Here is a 15,642-nt window from a genome sequence, read left to right on the forward strand (position 1 = left end):
AGTATTTTGTCAGATTTTTATCTAATTATAATGAGTTTTTCTTACTTTTCAAAGTTAAAGTTATTATTTAAACAGACATTTACAGAAATTTAATTTATAAATAATAATTCATATGTTATGAATAGAAACGATAGTAATTAAACCGTTCCTCAAACCGTACGGCCACATGCTGCCGCAGAAACGAGTTTGTGCGGCCGTAAATATATGTTCATTAAAATAATGTACTGGCGGCCATGATGTTTTGTGTGACTGAAAAGAGTATTACTAGCCTAGCATCCATATGCGTCAGACTTTCTGTAGACCTATTGTGTGCAAACAATGCTAAAAACAGATACCAAAAGCGTCACAATATAGATTATGACGTAATAAACAGTTAAAACTGATTGTACTGTGCAGCTCAATCTCTGCAATCAAGTTTGAAATTAATCTTGGCTTTCGGGGCGTCAATAGATGGAATATATATATGATGTAAACCTATTTCTTTACATCTGTAATTTAAAAAAAAAAAACAGCAAGTAATTGACGCTTGTTGGTAAAATAAGGATCTGCAATGCGGCCGTCGTAGCGAAAAGGTTGTTTAAGTGTATACAACTTAATTAAAAATCACATGCGGCCCTCAGCATAATTTTCAAACTGCAATGTGGCCCTCTAATCCCACGAGTTTGACACCCCTGCTCTAGTTCACAGTGTAAACGAAATTGACAACACAAGCATATTTGGGGCTATTTCCAGCATGTATATATATATGCTCTTGTACAGACAAATCAGATTAATTGCATTATAAGTTTAATTGTATAGAAATCAACCATAGCCAATCATGTGTCAAGAAATTCGCCGCTAGATGACAGTTTATCACACAAGAAAGTTAATTGACTTGCAAAATTGGTTGTGCAATTAACAGAAACTGTATGTATGTTATTTGTAGATGCAAATCAATGTTCACCTAAGATCAAATGCTGGGTCCTTTGCAGCCACATCGATAGCTTGATTTGGTATTAAGTTTTCATTGCTTCGATGTGGTTTGGGTTGCATTTGTTGTGCCACTTCTGGGTTGATCATGTAACGGACAGCTCCATCGGAATCAGAACTCATAATTTGTGCACCAGACTCCTTCAGAATGCAAAATGACAAATATGTTATGAATAACAAGGGCATAAGCAGAGATTTTTGTGAATAACTAACAAAAAAATCATTTCCTGAGTGATATAATTGGCAGGCCCCCCAAAAAAAATTATAAGTAAAATCAAAAAAGGTTTATTGCTTATGCAAAAAGATAGTGATGTATGATTGTATGGGACAATATCATATACTTGGTAATTTGTCCTAAAAATGTTGTTTTCAAGCCAATCGCAACTACTATTTCATACCTTGTTTATATTTTGGTTCTTAGGTGGTCGACCCCTAGGTCTTCCTGTTGTAGATCCTGATGCTCCACCTTTAACCTGAAAACAAACAAAGAAATGAAAGTTGCATACTAAAAGAGTTTTCAAGTCATTACAGGTTTGGTTGTTTATAGAATTTGAAACAAAAATAGTCGTTACCCTCATTACATTGCTGCATCTAAACTTGAAAATAAAATCATAAAAAACTTTGCAAAAGCAAATGTAAAAAGGCCTTTTGACCAAACAACAATGTATTTAACCCTAATACATATAAGCAGTAAAGTTTAGTACATTTCTGCAATGTATATAAGCAAACTGTAACAATTGTTATTTGAGTTTGCTTACTGGAGTAGTTTTAGGTGATGTAAGTCGAGCTGCTGGGCTTGATATGCCGAGTTCATATTTCTGAGATTTTCTCTTGATTCCAGTTGTATGCATACCAGGTATCTGGATTTTACCAAGTTTACGACTGATGTCAGCATCTTTGGATGATTTTCTCTGAAACACACAGACTAAAGTTTATCATAGGCTAAAGCAGTGGTTCTCAAACTTTTTTTTGTTGCGACGCCTCTGGAAAAGTTTTCTGAACTTGCGATGCACCAGCAAACAAAAGTTAATGAGGAAACTTATTATTAAAGTTGTGTTTATTGATACAACAACAAAAAACCACAAAACGGAACTATTCTGCGACGCCCTTGGAAAATTGAACCGACGCACCAGGGCGTCCCGACACACAGTTTGAGAACTATTGGGTTAGAGTATATTTTTTAAATTTTACTATGGGGGCTACACTACAGTAGCAAATGCAAAATTGCAAATTTTTAAAGTTAAATAAACATTTCTGGGTGCAAAATATCTAAAAAGCACAATTGGGCATGTTATCCCAGAACTAACTGTTACCAGTAAAAAATTCCCCAGAAAAATTAAATAAATAAGTTACACTATATTTCACACACTGTGGAAATGATGATGTAACCTGCATTATTTTGTAGACATGTTTACCTTATGTCCCTTTGTAGCTGAACCTTTGCTTGATATAGAGGAAAGAGGCACCTCTTCACTGCTGTCAACTGAATCTACAAATTTAAATATAATGCAAATGATAAATTAGGGCTCATATTAATAGCATCTCTTGTTGTTATAATTGCAATTAGGGATGGGCCGAGCCGAGCCAGAACCCGAGTACTCGGTACCGAGCATTGGTGTTTTAATGCTCGGTGCTTGGCCGAGCAGTTGCACAAACTTACCCGAGTGTCAAATTTGCATATTCAAGCCCTGCTAACATATGTAACTAGTGTTCTAAAGGGTGTCTATGAACAAAAACAAATGATTTTTCAAATGCACTAGATGGTGGAAAAACACATACTTCATGGGCATGTACAGCTTAATAAAACACCGCCGGTAACATGAGAGGCCTTGTAGAGCTAAAACATAGAGAGGGTATTTTTTGTGAAGCCATAATGCACCGAGCATGCTCGGCCAAACAGAACATTTGCAGTTTTGGCACATCCCTAATTGCAATGCTTGTGATTTATTGTTATATTTCAATAAAATATATTTTATTTAAATGTTACCGAATTGAAATTGGGCTATTAACTTTGTTCATACTTATGTTAAAGTGACTTTACATCAATAGTTGCAGTTTCAATTCAAGGCATTAAATTGTATGTAAAATATCAAAATTATTTCATGAATAACATAAATCAGGTTTAAAGACACAATAAGGCTAACACTGTTGGTGTTTCTTTGTAACTGTTTGCAAACGGTAACATGAACTATTGCCAAACATAAAAATAAAACAGCATGATGCTTCAATCAACCATATGGGCCAGTATTGTTTTCCTGAGAAATGTTTTGATTCTGCTTCCAATAATTGTGGTAAAAAAGAAATATAACTATCCCGGCACATCAAAGTCCTACCTGCAGCTTCCTTCTGTTTGGCAGCTCGTTTAAGGTTGGTCATTTTCTTTCCATCACTTGAACTTTCATCTTCAGAGTCTGATGAAATATCTTCCTCTCCTCGCAGTGACTTCTCAAGTCGGTGAAGAATTTTCTTTTCTTGACTCTATTTAAAAATGACATTCAAGTCCAAAATATACCAATGCATACATGCACTTAAAAATTCATCCTCACAGGCAGTAGTTCCAGCTGATCTTTTTCAATTTTGTTTAGAACAACTCCAGAATACAGGACACTTTTAAAGTGCAGGTAATCAAAGTAGGAGCGCTTGAAAATGTTTTTGTCCCCACATTTGTCGAGCCACTGCACTTTGAAGGGTTTGCTGATTGTAAATATGTTGTTGGGGCAAATACACAAATAAAATCCACCTGAAAAAAATAAATGAAAAGTTGTACAGGCTGAGAAAACGTTGAAAGTATAATTACACATGTTCAAAAACAAATGTTTTGCCCAGTTAGTCATTTTGTTACATATTATCTTGTCTAAACATGTTCAAAACAACATACTATAAACTTTCATTTTGCTAAGTTTTGAAATTATTGACCCCTGCCAGTTGAACACTTAATGCTTAGTCTCTTCAAATATTAAAATGCCAACTGCAATGCAGCTGATAAAAACTTTTACAAAGAAAGTAAAATTTACCATCTTCATTGCGAACCGCCAGCACTTCTCCCTTGACATAGTAGGGAGTGCCTAGGACACCTGACTCTGGTGCTGGTGGTTCAGGTTTCTTCTGTTTGATGACAGCGGGAGATGGAGAAAGATTTTTTCTTGGTCGTCCAGGTCTGCCTGTGCCTGGTGAACTTACTGGGCTTGCTACAACTTCAAAGCTTTGAATAGCAAATGAGAAGCATTAGCACAAATTCCCCTTGCAGCTCAAAGGCAACAAAAAGCATCAAAGCCATTTATTTGCATAGGAATTGTGGACCTCAAGAACTGTAGAATAGGGATGGGGAGAGCCGAGTCAGAACCCGAGTACTCAGTACCAAGTATCGCTGTTTTTGATGCTCGGTACTTGGCCGAGTAGTTGCACGAACTGACCCGAGCGTTAAATTTGCATATTCATGCCATGTTAACATATGTAACTAGTGTTCTGAAGGGTGTCTATGAACAAAAACATATGATTTTTCAAATGCACTAAATGGTGGAAAATGCATACTTTATGGCCATGTACAGCTTAATAAAACACCGCCCCGGTGAAGTAAGAGGCCTTGTAGAGCTAAAATGTAGAAAGGGGATTTTTTGTGACGTCATAATGCACCGAGCGTGCTCGGCCGAGCCCCGAGCATTAAAGTGAGATGCTCGGTGCTCGACCAAACAGAACATTTGCCGTTTTGGCACATCCCTACTGTAGAATGTTCATTTCATACTGATTTGGTTAATTGCATGGAAAAAGCTGGCCTTTTTGAGTATATATCAGTTGACAGAATTTGTTCAACTATATATAGTTAAAATAATTATTTTAGAAAACACTTTTACCATGAGCACGCATTATGCAAGGCTGGTCTTAAAGAACGCTGAAAATTGTTGTTAATGTGGTGGCAATTTGGTTTTGCAAAATTTCTGTCGCAATAGCACCAAGGAGACATTCATTTTAACTTAAACAGAAGCAATCTTACTCATATTGTGGTGCAACAGCAGAAATGTGGCGGCGGGGTCGTTTTGATTTCTGACGAGTTTCAATTGGTGGGGTTACTCCTGCTCGTTTTTCAAGAGGTGGGCGACCTCTCCCACGTTTTTCTGCAAAAATATTTTTACAAAAATGTATTGCAATGTCATTTTTTTAATATATATCAGACCTTTAGGTTCTTCAGTGATATCTTCATCTCTTTCAGTGTCTCCAGACTTTTCTTCCTGGCTTTTCTCCATTTCAACGTCACTTTTCTGTTCTGGTTTTTCATCTGTTTGCATTTTGTCATCATCCTGTTCTGGGACATCGTCTTTTTTCTTTTCAGCGTCATCCTCGTTTTCTTTTTCTGTGACATTTTCTTTTTCCTTTTCACTTTCATTTTGAGTTTCTTCAGCAGTTGTAAGTTTCTCTTCCTGTTGAGCCCTCTTCAAATTAAAATCTTGTTGTGTTTTGTAGTCAACATAGTAAATCACCTCTAGGATAAATTTAGTGTGATACTAGAAGGGAATGAATACATAAGTATATAGCAGTACACAAAAAATTGGAGAACCGGTTGAACAAAAACAAAAGTTTATTTAAAATATATGGCATCAAAACTATATATATTCGAAAATAGTTTTTTCAACAACATACACCTAAAAATGTGGCAATTTGGTCAGTGATTAAAATTAAACACACCTGGTCATCTTTTACTGTTTCAGCAGGTTCTGTGGTTTCACACTCCATTGGGGTTTCATCTGTGTTTTTTGGTTTCTCATCTTTCTTTTCATCATTTTCATTTGTATCTTCTTTGCCGTTGGTATTTTCAGTATTCTCAGATTCTTTCTCATCAGATGTCGAAAGATTACTTTCTTTTAATTCCAAGTTTGCTGAATCCTCCACATTAGGCTCTACTGTTTGCACTTCATCTGGCTTTTCAGGAATAACATTTTCTTCTCGTTGTGTGATGGCATCTGGTTCTTTAGTCTCAGTTTCATCAGAGACCTTGGTGGGAATCTGTGCCGGCTCTTCTGTGACAACCTTTTCAGATTCTTTAGTTTCAGCAACAGGCTCCTGTTGCCCGTTTGCTTCACTCATAGTAATAATGAAAATCCGTACCTAAAATCCTAAGAAAATGTATTTTAGGTCAGAGTAGACAAAAATTATGCAATTATAAAGTAGTTTTTAACATTTTACACACTGAAAAAAATTCAAATGCAAATAACTTAAATACTACAAAAACATGAATGACTTTAACTACTTTATCTGTACACCAGTTTGCAGCAAACTAAATCTTGCAAAAAATACATTTACTAAAGCAAAATATATTTTTATTGGGATATGGGATAGTATACATCAGTAAAATAATTGTTCTCGCAACAGTCAAAGTTCTGCTAACCATTTCTATACCATATACGTTACGGACAATAATAATAAACAAATTTTTCGTGTGCGACTCTCGGTTGCTATTTGCAAACAAGGATTTTAGAAAAATTAGAAATAATTAACCAACGCGACCATAGTTCACAAAAAAGTTTTAATGCACAATTATGCACAACAATCAAAATGAGCAATCTATTGCCAATTAACTTAGAAAAAGCAAAGTAAGAAAGTTAGTTAACCCTCTCCACGAGTCGTCCATGTTGATGATAGTAATTACGCGCGTTTCGGATTTTTACGAATGGATTGGTGGATAAAAAACGAAGATTTTAGGTCAGTTCTATTAATGTAATCTAATGTAAGAGATACTTAGTACAATGTAACTGACCTACTGTTAAAAGCTCCTAGTTTTTCATTAAAACTAAAAGTTAAATTTCGGATTATGTGGGGAGTAACTTAATGAATTATAAAATGATTTATCCTCCCGTGGAAAAATTTGTATCTCTCATTGGATGCCGGTTTCTTCTGCTTTCGTTTTGAGATTTTTTTTGATAATATTCATTTTGATGCTTTGTTAATTACTTTTTTTTATGTCAAAACACTCGGGTCTGTATTTGTACATTGTCTAATCGTTGCAAATATTTTATCTCCATTATCATTCATTGAACGAAGTAGATCACACATCACACGATGGACTTTCAAGTCATATTATGTACTTTTTGGCATTTTAGTCACATGTGAAGTAATTAAGTTAAAAAAAGGTTTTTGCGTGCTCTCCCTCTCCACACTTAAAACTATGGTTACTTTTGATAGCCCTTCAGACCACCAACCTACTCCAGTAGTGTTTATTTACAATGCACTAACCTTATTTTCCAAAGACCTACTATCACAACGCATTTAATGTAAAATACGATGTAGCTGTAGCGCGTTCATCCATGATCTTCCAACTGTGCCCTAAGCCAGTGTTTCCCAACCTATGGGTCGCGACCCAAAGTTGGGTCGCCTGAACATTCTGTTGGGTCGCTTATTTTAGTGCGAATAAGAGCATCTACTTGATTTCGCCTTGTAGCGTTTTTTATATATATTTCCCAAGGCTGTAAATTGTTGCCCAACAATAATTTTATCACAATTTGTCGTGGTAATGGTTAAAACTGTTTGTGACGTCATAAAGTGATGTGTTAGCTCACAGTTGAGCGTTGTCTGGCTAACAATTCTTCGATTCAGCTCCAAGTTCAGGCTAAATGGAAATGTTTGGTCGAAAAAACAACACTATTTGTTCGTTATTTGATTTGCTAAACCTGCGTAGTAATTTTCAACAAGCTTTCCAAATTTACAGGCAAAGATACAACTAAAATAGCATGTCCATGGGTCGCGAGAAACCACTAAACAAAATTTTGATGAGTATTTGGGTCGCGTCAAAAAAAGGTTGGGAACCACTGCCCTAAGCTGTTTTGCGAACGTAACATTTTGTCGTTGCACGGCTATTTCCGGAGTGGTGCACTGATATATGACTTGAGTCGCTATGTTTTTTCACTTAACTGGATTTGAGATGCACTGCGTTTGATTTGCCAAGTTACTGTTTTCGCTGATTGAAGTATGATGTCTACTTTCGTCACAGAGTGCGGAAATCTCGTTGTGCTTTGTCACATAATAGTTTGTACTTTGTACAATTGTACGGATACAAAAGGTTACTTTTTGTAATGAAGTTTATTCAAATCGTCCCATACTAGTTGAAACGAACGGGATTCTGTCTTTTTCGCTTAAAAGCGTCCTTCTTTTGTTTGTGAAAACGACTTTATCTACCTGTGACAGCTCAGAAAGGCACTGCGTACAGTGTCGATGAGAGAGCAAACACAAGTGGCACATGTACTCTTTAACAATTGCATGATCGAAAATGGAAATATACGCAATACGAGCAAACGTATCGCTCCCAGTGATAGACTAATAAACACACGTCGGTAATATTTCTTGTTTATTGTTGCACAACAAACGATTTACTCGACCCTGCTTAGCGACGTTTAAGCGTCTAATATTAAACAGTGCAAATAGGCTGAACACGAATAGTATCGATGTTTGCTTGGATTGGCCTTGAAGATTTGAATCCTAGATAAAATTATCAGTAGGCTTTTAGGATGAAGATAGCTCCAGCGACTTGATAAGCTACACGAATTGCACAGTTATATTGCATCACTCATGGAGTTTGCATTTCTTGTTAATGCATGCACCTTGTAGACATGGTGGAAAAACAAAAATTTCCGGTTATGTATGTAGTCAACATGTCACACACCAGCTTTAAATCGCTTCTCCTTAGCCTCTGTTACCATTACAAGTAATGACTGGTAACTAGAAATGGAATCCAAATTCACTGTACAATCCTTCATCTGGAAAATTAAAAAAGAAAAGTTATTTTATGCACCTTACTTAGATGTTTACTTAAAATCTAGCAAGATGTCCAAGTCACTACTGCTTCAATTCGTTGTAAACACAAACCAAAACAATTTAGCCTGGGCTGGTAGAAAGGCTATGCAAGAAATAACGAAAACATTTCTTTGAAAATTTATTTATTCATTTAGCATAGAATTAGAACAAGAGACTTAACATCATTTTGACCTCAAGCTGAAATCTGTGATATCAAACACAAACATTTTTTTTTTAATACAAAATTAAAATCATTCATAGGCTTTATGTAGTTTTACCTGACTGCCAAGGTTTGAAACATCCAGAAAAAGTTGCAACCTGATTTTGTCATCATCTGACAAAGCATCAGAACCTCCAGCGAGGGAAGCAAGATTGCCTGAAGATGATTTTGCACTTCGCATTTTCTGTAGCCGCATCAAACTTTCCTCCATTTTGCGCACAGATGTTAAAACATCAGTAACAACGGAATAATACCTGAAGAAAAATAATATATTTTCGTTTAAAAAGATCATGAAAGGTTTGGAAAGTACTAAACAGTATGTCACTGTCATGAAACTACCCTGACGTCAAAATATTGGAAGTTTTGCTTATATTTGCCGGTTGAACAAAAGGAAAGTTTAAGAAATATGCCTGGCAACTACACTATAATCACTGTCACACATTTGTTAATTTATTTACAATTCACATATGTTTGTAAACAGGCAAGTGACATTATTGAAAACAATTATGTAATAAATATACATTAAAACAAACGCTAACCTAAACACAGTTAAACGTTTCCTACTGAAATTCAGTTTAGAGGTTCCAGTGTTAGTTTAAAAACAACACAGAGAAAAATGTGTTCTTACTTTTCTGAAACTGTTGATGCTATTTGTGTTATCCAATCTGACACCATGCTGCTGTCAATGTGAGGATGCAATTCCTCCTTAAATAGTTTCAGAGGTTTTATGACACCATTTACATACTGTGATGGTTCAGTTGGTGCAGGTCTAGTGACAAAATAGCAACAATTGTTAAAATCAAGCAAATGTTATTGAAACTAGCTACATGTTTTTGTTTTAGATTTCTTTAAATTAAATTACCAACAGTAAAATGATGCAATAAAGCCTTACCAAATGGCAAACATAATTCTCTTTTAAACCACATTTATTGGCTACCCTATTTGAGCCATTACTTCTAAATTGAAAATAATTAAAAAATTAAAGAAAATTTCAGTTGATGATGAAAGTTGTTCACTGATCAAACCTATTGGTCTTTCTGTACAGTCGGGGTACATCCTGGGTGTGTTTGAGATAAGCCACTGACAAGGAACTTAAAAGAGTGATCATGTGATTAACAAAGTCTTCCTTGTACTTTGTCAAGTTGTTCAACAGCTCAAGTAAGGCATCTGAAAAAAAACATACAACAAAATCTTTGTAGTCATTCTCAGATTATAATGTAGGCAAATGTAAATCTCCTGATATAGATTTAAAAAAACTTAAATTATTTTGTTTGCATCAAAAAATACTTTGTTAATCAAACACTTTTTTAATCTCATTTTGCAATTGCTTCATTGGCAAGAGACCTACTTAACTACAAAAAAGTTAAATGCATCAAAAAAGTTTAAACCACAATTTCAGTGGTGAAAGAAAGGATAATTTCATTTAAAAAATGTGATACATGTATATGCAATTTCTAATCTCTATAAATTATGTGAGTCTTAAAACTGAAAAATACTAGATATGATGCTATTTCTACGATGATGCTATTTCTACGATGAGATGCTTCATAAATTTTGTAATGCCAAATGATTTAAGAAATGCTAAAACTAGCCTGAAAAAGGCTTGTAGTGCTTATAATGTTTCAACAAAAGGTTAAAAAAAGTAATTGCTCTGCACATAAAAATATCACATGTGGTTTCCTTGGCAAAATATGGTTTTAAATTTGTCAATACCTTCTAATATTGAAGTGTCTTTCAAGCCTTGCTTTTTAGCGAGTGGTTCGATCTTGTCAGCATAAATCTGTTTCACTTTGTCGAATATCGTACCAAGGTCAATGACCAAACCAGATATTTGTGCAATTGATTTGGAGACTTTGTCCATATCAGTGGAAGATGGACTTTTGTTTAACACCTTCAAATAAAAAGCCAAAATTAATTCAAAGGTAAAAAAAATGTCATGCTATGCTACAGTAAGGGTTGCTAGTCCTATTGGTTAATTGCCTGCTTCATATTCTTTGAAATTTAATTGTTTTGAGCTTTCATTTTCTCAAAAACTTTGGTTATATTTTGCATGCATCACAGGACCTAGATTAAGTTATTTCAATTTGCAAAATATTTGTATGCATTTTATTGAACTTAAGAGGACAAATAACTTATTATGTTTACCAACTTTCATGCTTGCATGATGCTAAACATGAAAATACATAACCTTGCTTTTAAAACACAAAAAAAGTCTTGCCTCATTGTTGTGAAGCATTTTAACCCATGTTCCATAACGGGACAGAATCTGCAAGGTAAGTTTCCAAAATCGATGTAGTAAGCCTGGTAAAAATATATCCTCACTCCAACACATCTGTACACTTTGCCATGCTACAAGGCTTGCCTGCAGCCTGAATAAAATAAACATCTGCCTGCAATCACTAAAATCAAAGACAAACGTGCAAATGTTTAATTGGTCTGACAGAGAAGTTTTTTTTAATAGGAGGTGATCAAACAATTATTGTAGGGCCAGTGACATAATGGTAACTTGGTCACTATACGTTATGAGTTTAAACTTAGTTTCTTGGACCTTTGGTAAAAGAAGTTTGTGCAGCAAAATTAATCAATTGAAGAGAATAAATAACACAAGTTGAACTTTTTTAGATTGTTCTGTGGTTATGAAGTAGTTAGTAGACATTTCTATTTGAGTTGTGTGTGTATTTATGACCTGCTTGAACACCAAGTGATAGTAAATTTAACTGTTACCAGTACCTACCTAAATGCATCCTGTTCTGATTCAGTTTTGACTATTTCAGGAGTCAGAGCACTTTCCAATTGACCACCGATGGATTGAAATCTGCAGTTAAAATCTTGATTTATTTTACTGAATGAAGCTTACAGCAACTAGTACTCATTTTACCTGATCTGAAAATATACAGGCAGACTCCAATGGGTCATCAAGGCATGAAAGGCTTCACTCTGTCGAAGGCGAGTGATGCTAGCTTGTGAACCACACTGTCGCTCAAATTTGTCAACAAACTCCATACATGTGCAGTAGCGCTAAAAATCAAGCAGCAACTGATCAAGTTTATGTTTAAGGACAAGAACTCTATTTTTGCATACAATTGCAGTGTGTATTGGGAACTACATTAATATGTAAAAATAAAACACAGTTGCAAATATTCTCAAGCAAGTACATCATCAATTTAAAAACTTAATTTCATCCCTATTGTGAGCTAGTATTTAGCTATAACAAAGCATAATCATACCATTGCCTAAAAAAAAGGAGTGGCTGTTTAATGGAAAAAAGTGTTGGAGGTAAATAGCAAACGGCAAAGAAAAATATCAAGTTTGCATTCATCAAACCTTGTGAAAAATGTTTGGGTCACGCGAGGCAAAAAGTTCTGGTAGATGTTGCTCCAAAGAAGATACAATTTCAGGCCAAGCAGAATTCACCACAAAGTCATAACCAGGAATGCCACGAAACTGCTCACCAGATCTGAAAACAGTCCAGCAAAATACAACAATAATTTCTGATCAACAATATTCTTTTTCTGATCAACAATATATTGAGTTGTATACTTGGATGATAAAAGAACAAACCTATTTTTTCTTCCAGAAGTGATATCACACAACAATCGTAGGTGATTTGGCACAACATTCAATATTTTATAAAACATTGATTTTAGGCTTGGTATGGTCAAGTCACCATGTTGTTCTTCCATCAGCTAAAATTGAGTAAGTTAAGGGAAAATACCGATTACTGACAAATTAGCAAGACAAAAGCTGTTGAAAAATGTGTGTTGAAGGCAACGTCCGTCACCAAAAAAGAGTTTTTAAAGCATTTTACCATTTATAAGTTAGATAGTTATGAACCTACTTGCTGCATATGAGGTTTGACAATATGCATCCGAACAAGAACTTCAGCATCCTTTGTTTTTCCAATTAGGGCGTAAGAGTTTAGGCATCTATGAATATGTGTGGCTTCAAGCTCTGCCATTCCTTTCACTAGCTCACCTTCTAAACTACTTTGAAGAAAGCCTGTTATACTGGATATTCTCTGCAACATTAATTGAAGAAAATCAACTTTCAATTTCTATTAAAGCATAAAATGCAAATTTTGTTTACTATTATACAGAATAACTATTGTTTTTTTCTAGCAGCACTGTAATTTTTAACCTTTTTACTGTTGCATTTTGAATTTTGTTCATATCTTTACGGTACTCATTTTTATTTATTATTTCATTAAATATTTGGCTATCGCATTAAATTATGTTGCAATATTAACAACCAGATTTGAAGTATTATTACAAATTGTAGCCTAATTTACCGGTCGAATTAGGTTGAGGACAGGCAATCCTTTGCAGTACATTGTGTGGTGTTGCAGCTGATTAAATTCACCAGCAATTCTCTCAAGAATCTGTTATAATATATATATAAGTATGTTAGGTCAAAAAATGCCTTAAGCAATATTATGACAACATAAAAAATATATACTTGGCCCATGGTTGAATCTTCTGATCTTTGAATGTGTTCAATTTTTTCAATGGCCTGTAGTAATCCTTGCATGTGACCTAGCAGTTTTCGCCGAGTGGACAATGCTTTTTGTTTCTCTAGTGCAAGCTCAAAGTCTTTCATCTCCTTGTTGATTACTTCGTTGACATCCTTATACATGCACAAGGTCAGCAACAATTTTGATGTATATTTTTTAAAACAAATGTTCATGTTTCATTAAACTGTATGTTGATACACATCTCTTACTGTGTGTATATATTTTTATATTGCAGCATATACGAGGTTACCACAAGTTCAAATTAATACATCCCACTAGAGCAGGGGTTCTTAACCTGGGGTGCACGCACCCCCAAGGGGTGCGAGAACTGTTCCTAGGGGGTGCGGGGGTGCTGAATCATTAGGGTTGGTTATGTCTATTCTATTTAAGCAATTACAGAAGGGGGAGCGAAACATGGTTAGTGATTTGAAAGGGGGTGCGAAAATTGGTTAGTGACTTGAAAGGGGGTGCGAAAATTGGTTAGTGATTTGAAAGGGGTGCAGCAAGGAAAAAAGGTTAAGAACCACTGCACTAGAGGAATATTGGCCTTCCTGCCAACTTTTATAGCCAAGTTACTGCATCACCTTCAAAACAAATTTGCAACACAGATTTGATAACATATACATACTTTTACTTCATGTCTTATTTCCTGTAGAGGACCCCTTAACTGCCCTATAGCTTTTTCCATTCCAACCTAAAAAACAAAAATAAAAATAAGCACTCTAACAAAAATTAAAAAGCATACAATGTCGATAATATTTACCAGATTGCTTGACAAGTTGACAAAGTCTGCATAGTCTTTGTTGATTAATTCAATCATAGCATTTTTCAGCAGCTTAAAGTAAACCTCCAGATCTTGACGTAAAACTTCTAATTGCACTCGCTTTCGACAATCAGCAACAAAATGATCCACACTGAAACTTTCCTGCATATCCAAATGTTAGACATAAAAACTGATACTATATTTTATACATTAAAAAGCACCACACAAGAACTACACAATTACATCAACAATTTACCTTCATAAATTCATTTTTATCAAAGCATAAAGTTGTTGCAGGAATAGGTAATAATGAGCTTGAACTTGAAGACTTGCTTTTGTCAGACCGGTTTGACTTGGTCATTTTGATAATTTACAGGGCCTAAATCCGGGTAACACTAAAAGCAGAAAAACAGAAAAGCGGGAAAAACAGGAAATCAACACTAAAAGCAGAAAAGAAAGGAAAAGCAGAAAAAAGGGAAATTTGTGTTTTCTAAAAAAGGGAAAAAATAATTCCAGAAAAACAGGAAAAGAGTGAAATTTCTCGTTTTATTACAAAAAGCAGAAAAACAGGAAATGTTTCTTTATTTGTTTTTTTGCCATTCTAGCTCTTAAAACCATTCGAATGTGTTCTAATAGCGTTCTACATTGATTGTGTCAAAATATAGAAAAGACGGGAAATAAACAAATAAAAAAACACTTCTTGTTTTTCAGTATTCGACACAATCGATGTAGAACGCTAATAGATCACATTCAAATGATTTTTACGAGTTAGAAAGGGGCTCCTCCAAAATACGCAATCCACGCAATCTATAAAATGTTGACGGTTAGGTCTTTTAGGGTCTGGGTAAAGGTTCATGATAAAAATAAGGTTTAAAAAACAAATAAAGAAACATTTCCCGTTTTTCTGCTTTTCGTATTTCAAAATCTTATGAAACAAGAAATTTCACTCTTTTCCTGTTTTTCTGGAATTATTTTTTCCCTCTTTTAGAAAACACAAATTTCCCTTTTTTCTGCTTTTCCTTTCTTTTCTGCTTTTAGTGTTGATTTCCTGCTTTTTCCGCTTTTCCGTTTTTCTGCTTTTAGTGTGACCCCCTAAATCCAAATATTTTTTATTTCAGTTCTAAACCTCTAGTTAGTTTTAATCATAACATCACAAAAATTAAATACACACAAGTTTTCACTATTGACCACCACAATGTGAACATTTTCCTAAACAATGTTTGACCTAATCTTTTGAAAAAAAAAAGGTACAACAACAACATATTTCTCTATCAATTTAAACACACTTTAAAGTCAAACGAAATAGTTTGGGTTGATTAAGATAAAACTATCTCGTGTTAACTTTAAAGTATACTATGTACTTTAACCTGCGCTGTGCTTTAAAATTATTACACAATTCCC

The 15,642-nt window shown here is 34.7% G+C and overlaps 2 protein-coding genes across 3 annotated transcripts in view; both read right to left on the minus strand.

Annotated features, from left to right (window-relative positions):
- The window catches only part of LOC145219907 (poly [ADP-ribose] polymerase tankyrase-like), a 30,408-nt gene extending 24,312 nt beyond the window's left edge, over positions 1–6,096 (minus strand). Inside the window, exons 1-10 of one of the 2 annotated variants that reach the window (XM_080087217.1) lie at positions 5,650–6,096; positions 5,141–5,384; positions 4,961–5,081; positions 3,984–4,171; positions 3,516–3,709; positions 3,303–3,447; positions 2,385–2,458; positions 1,728–1,880; positions 1,368–1,442; positions 944–1,110 (exon numbers count right to left, since the gene is read on the minus strand). In XM_080087217.1, coding sequence (XP_079943343.1) covers positions 944–1,110; positions 1,368–1,442; positions 1,728–1,880; positions 2,385–2,458; positions 3,303–3,447; positions 3,516–3,709; positions 3,984–4,171; positions 4,961–5,081; positions 5,141–5,384; positions 5,650–6,048 — 1,760 coding nt within the window. In that variant the 5' untranslated portion in view covers positions 6,049–6,096. Of the gene's footprint in view, positions 1–943; positions 1,111–1,367; positions 1,443–1,727; positions 1,881–2,384; positions 2,459–3,302; positions 3,448–3,515; positions 3,710–3,983; positions 4,172–4,960; positions 5,082–5,140; positions 5,397–5,649 lie in introns of both variants that reach the window. The other variant, XM_080087211.1, reaches the window with a different exon arrangement.
- A 2,193-nt stretch (positions 6,097–8,289) lies between these two features.
- Positions 8,290–15,447, minus strand: LOC145237854 (conserved oligomeric Golgi complex subunit 2-like). Its single transcript, XM_080100847.1, has 17 exons — positions 15,333–15,447; positions 14,498–14,619; positions 14,242–14,403; positions 14,107–14,172; positions 13,424–13,591; positions 13,257–13,346; positions 12,807–12,986; positions 12,530–12,654; positions 12,293–12,425; positions 11,847–11,986; positions 11,703–11,783; positions 11,187–11,337; positions 10,682–10,859; positions 9,994–10,135; positions 9,597–9,737; positions 9,027–9,222; positions 8,290–8,711 (listed from the first exon to the last, which is right to left on the minus strand). The coding sequence occupies exons 2-17, from the start codon at positions 14,600–14,602 to the stop codon at positions 8,610–8,612; spliced, it is 2,160 nt and encodes a 719-aa protein (XP_079956973.1). The 5' UTR covers positions 14,603–14,619; positions 15,333–15,447; the 3' UTR covers positions 8,290–8,609.
- Between the last annotated feature and the right edge of the window lie 195 nt (positions 15,448–15,642).

The sequence above is a fragment of the Phallusia mammillata genome, chromosome 1 (assembly GCF_965637545.1).
Source record: "Phallusia mammillata chromosome 1, kaPhaMamm4.hap1.1, whole genome shotgun sequence".
NCBI lineage: Eukaryota > Metazoa > Chordata > Ascidiacea > Phlebobranchia > Ascidiidae > Phallusia > Phallusia mammillata.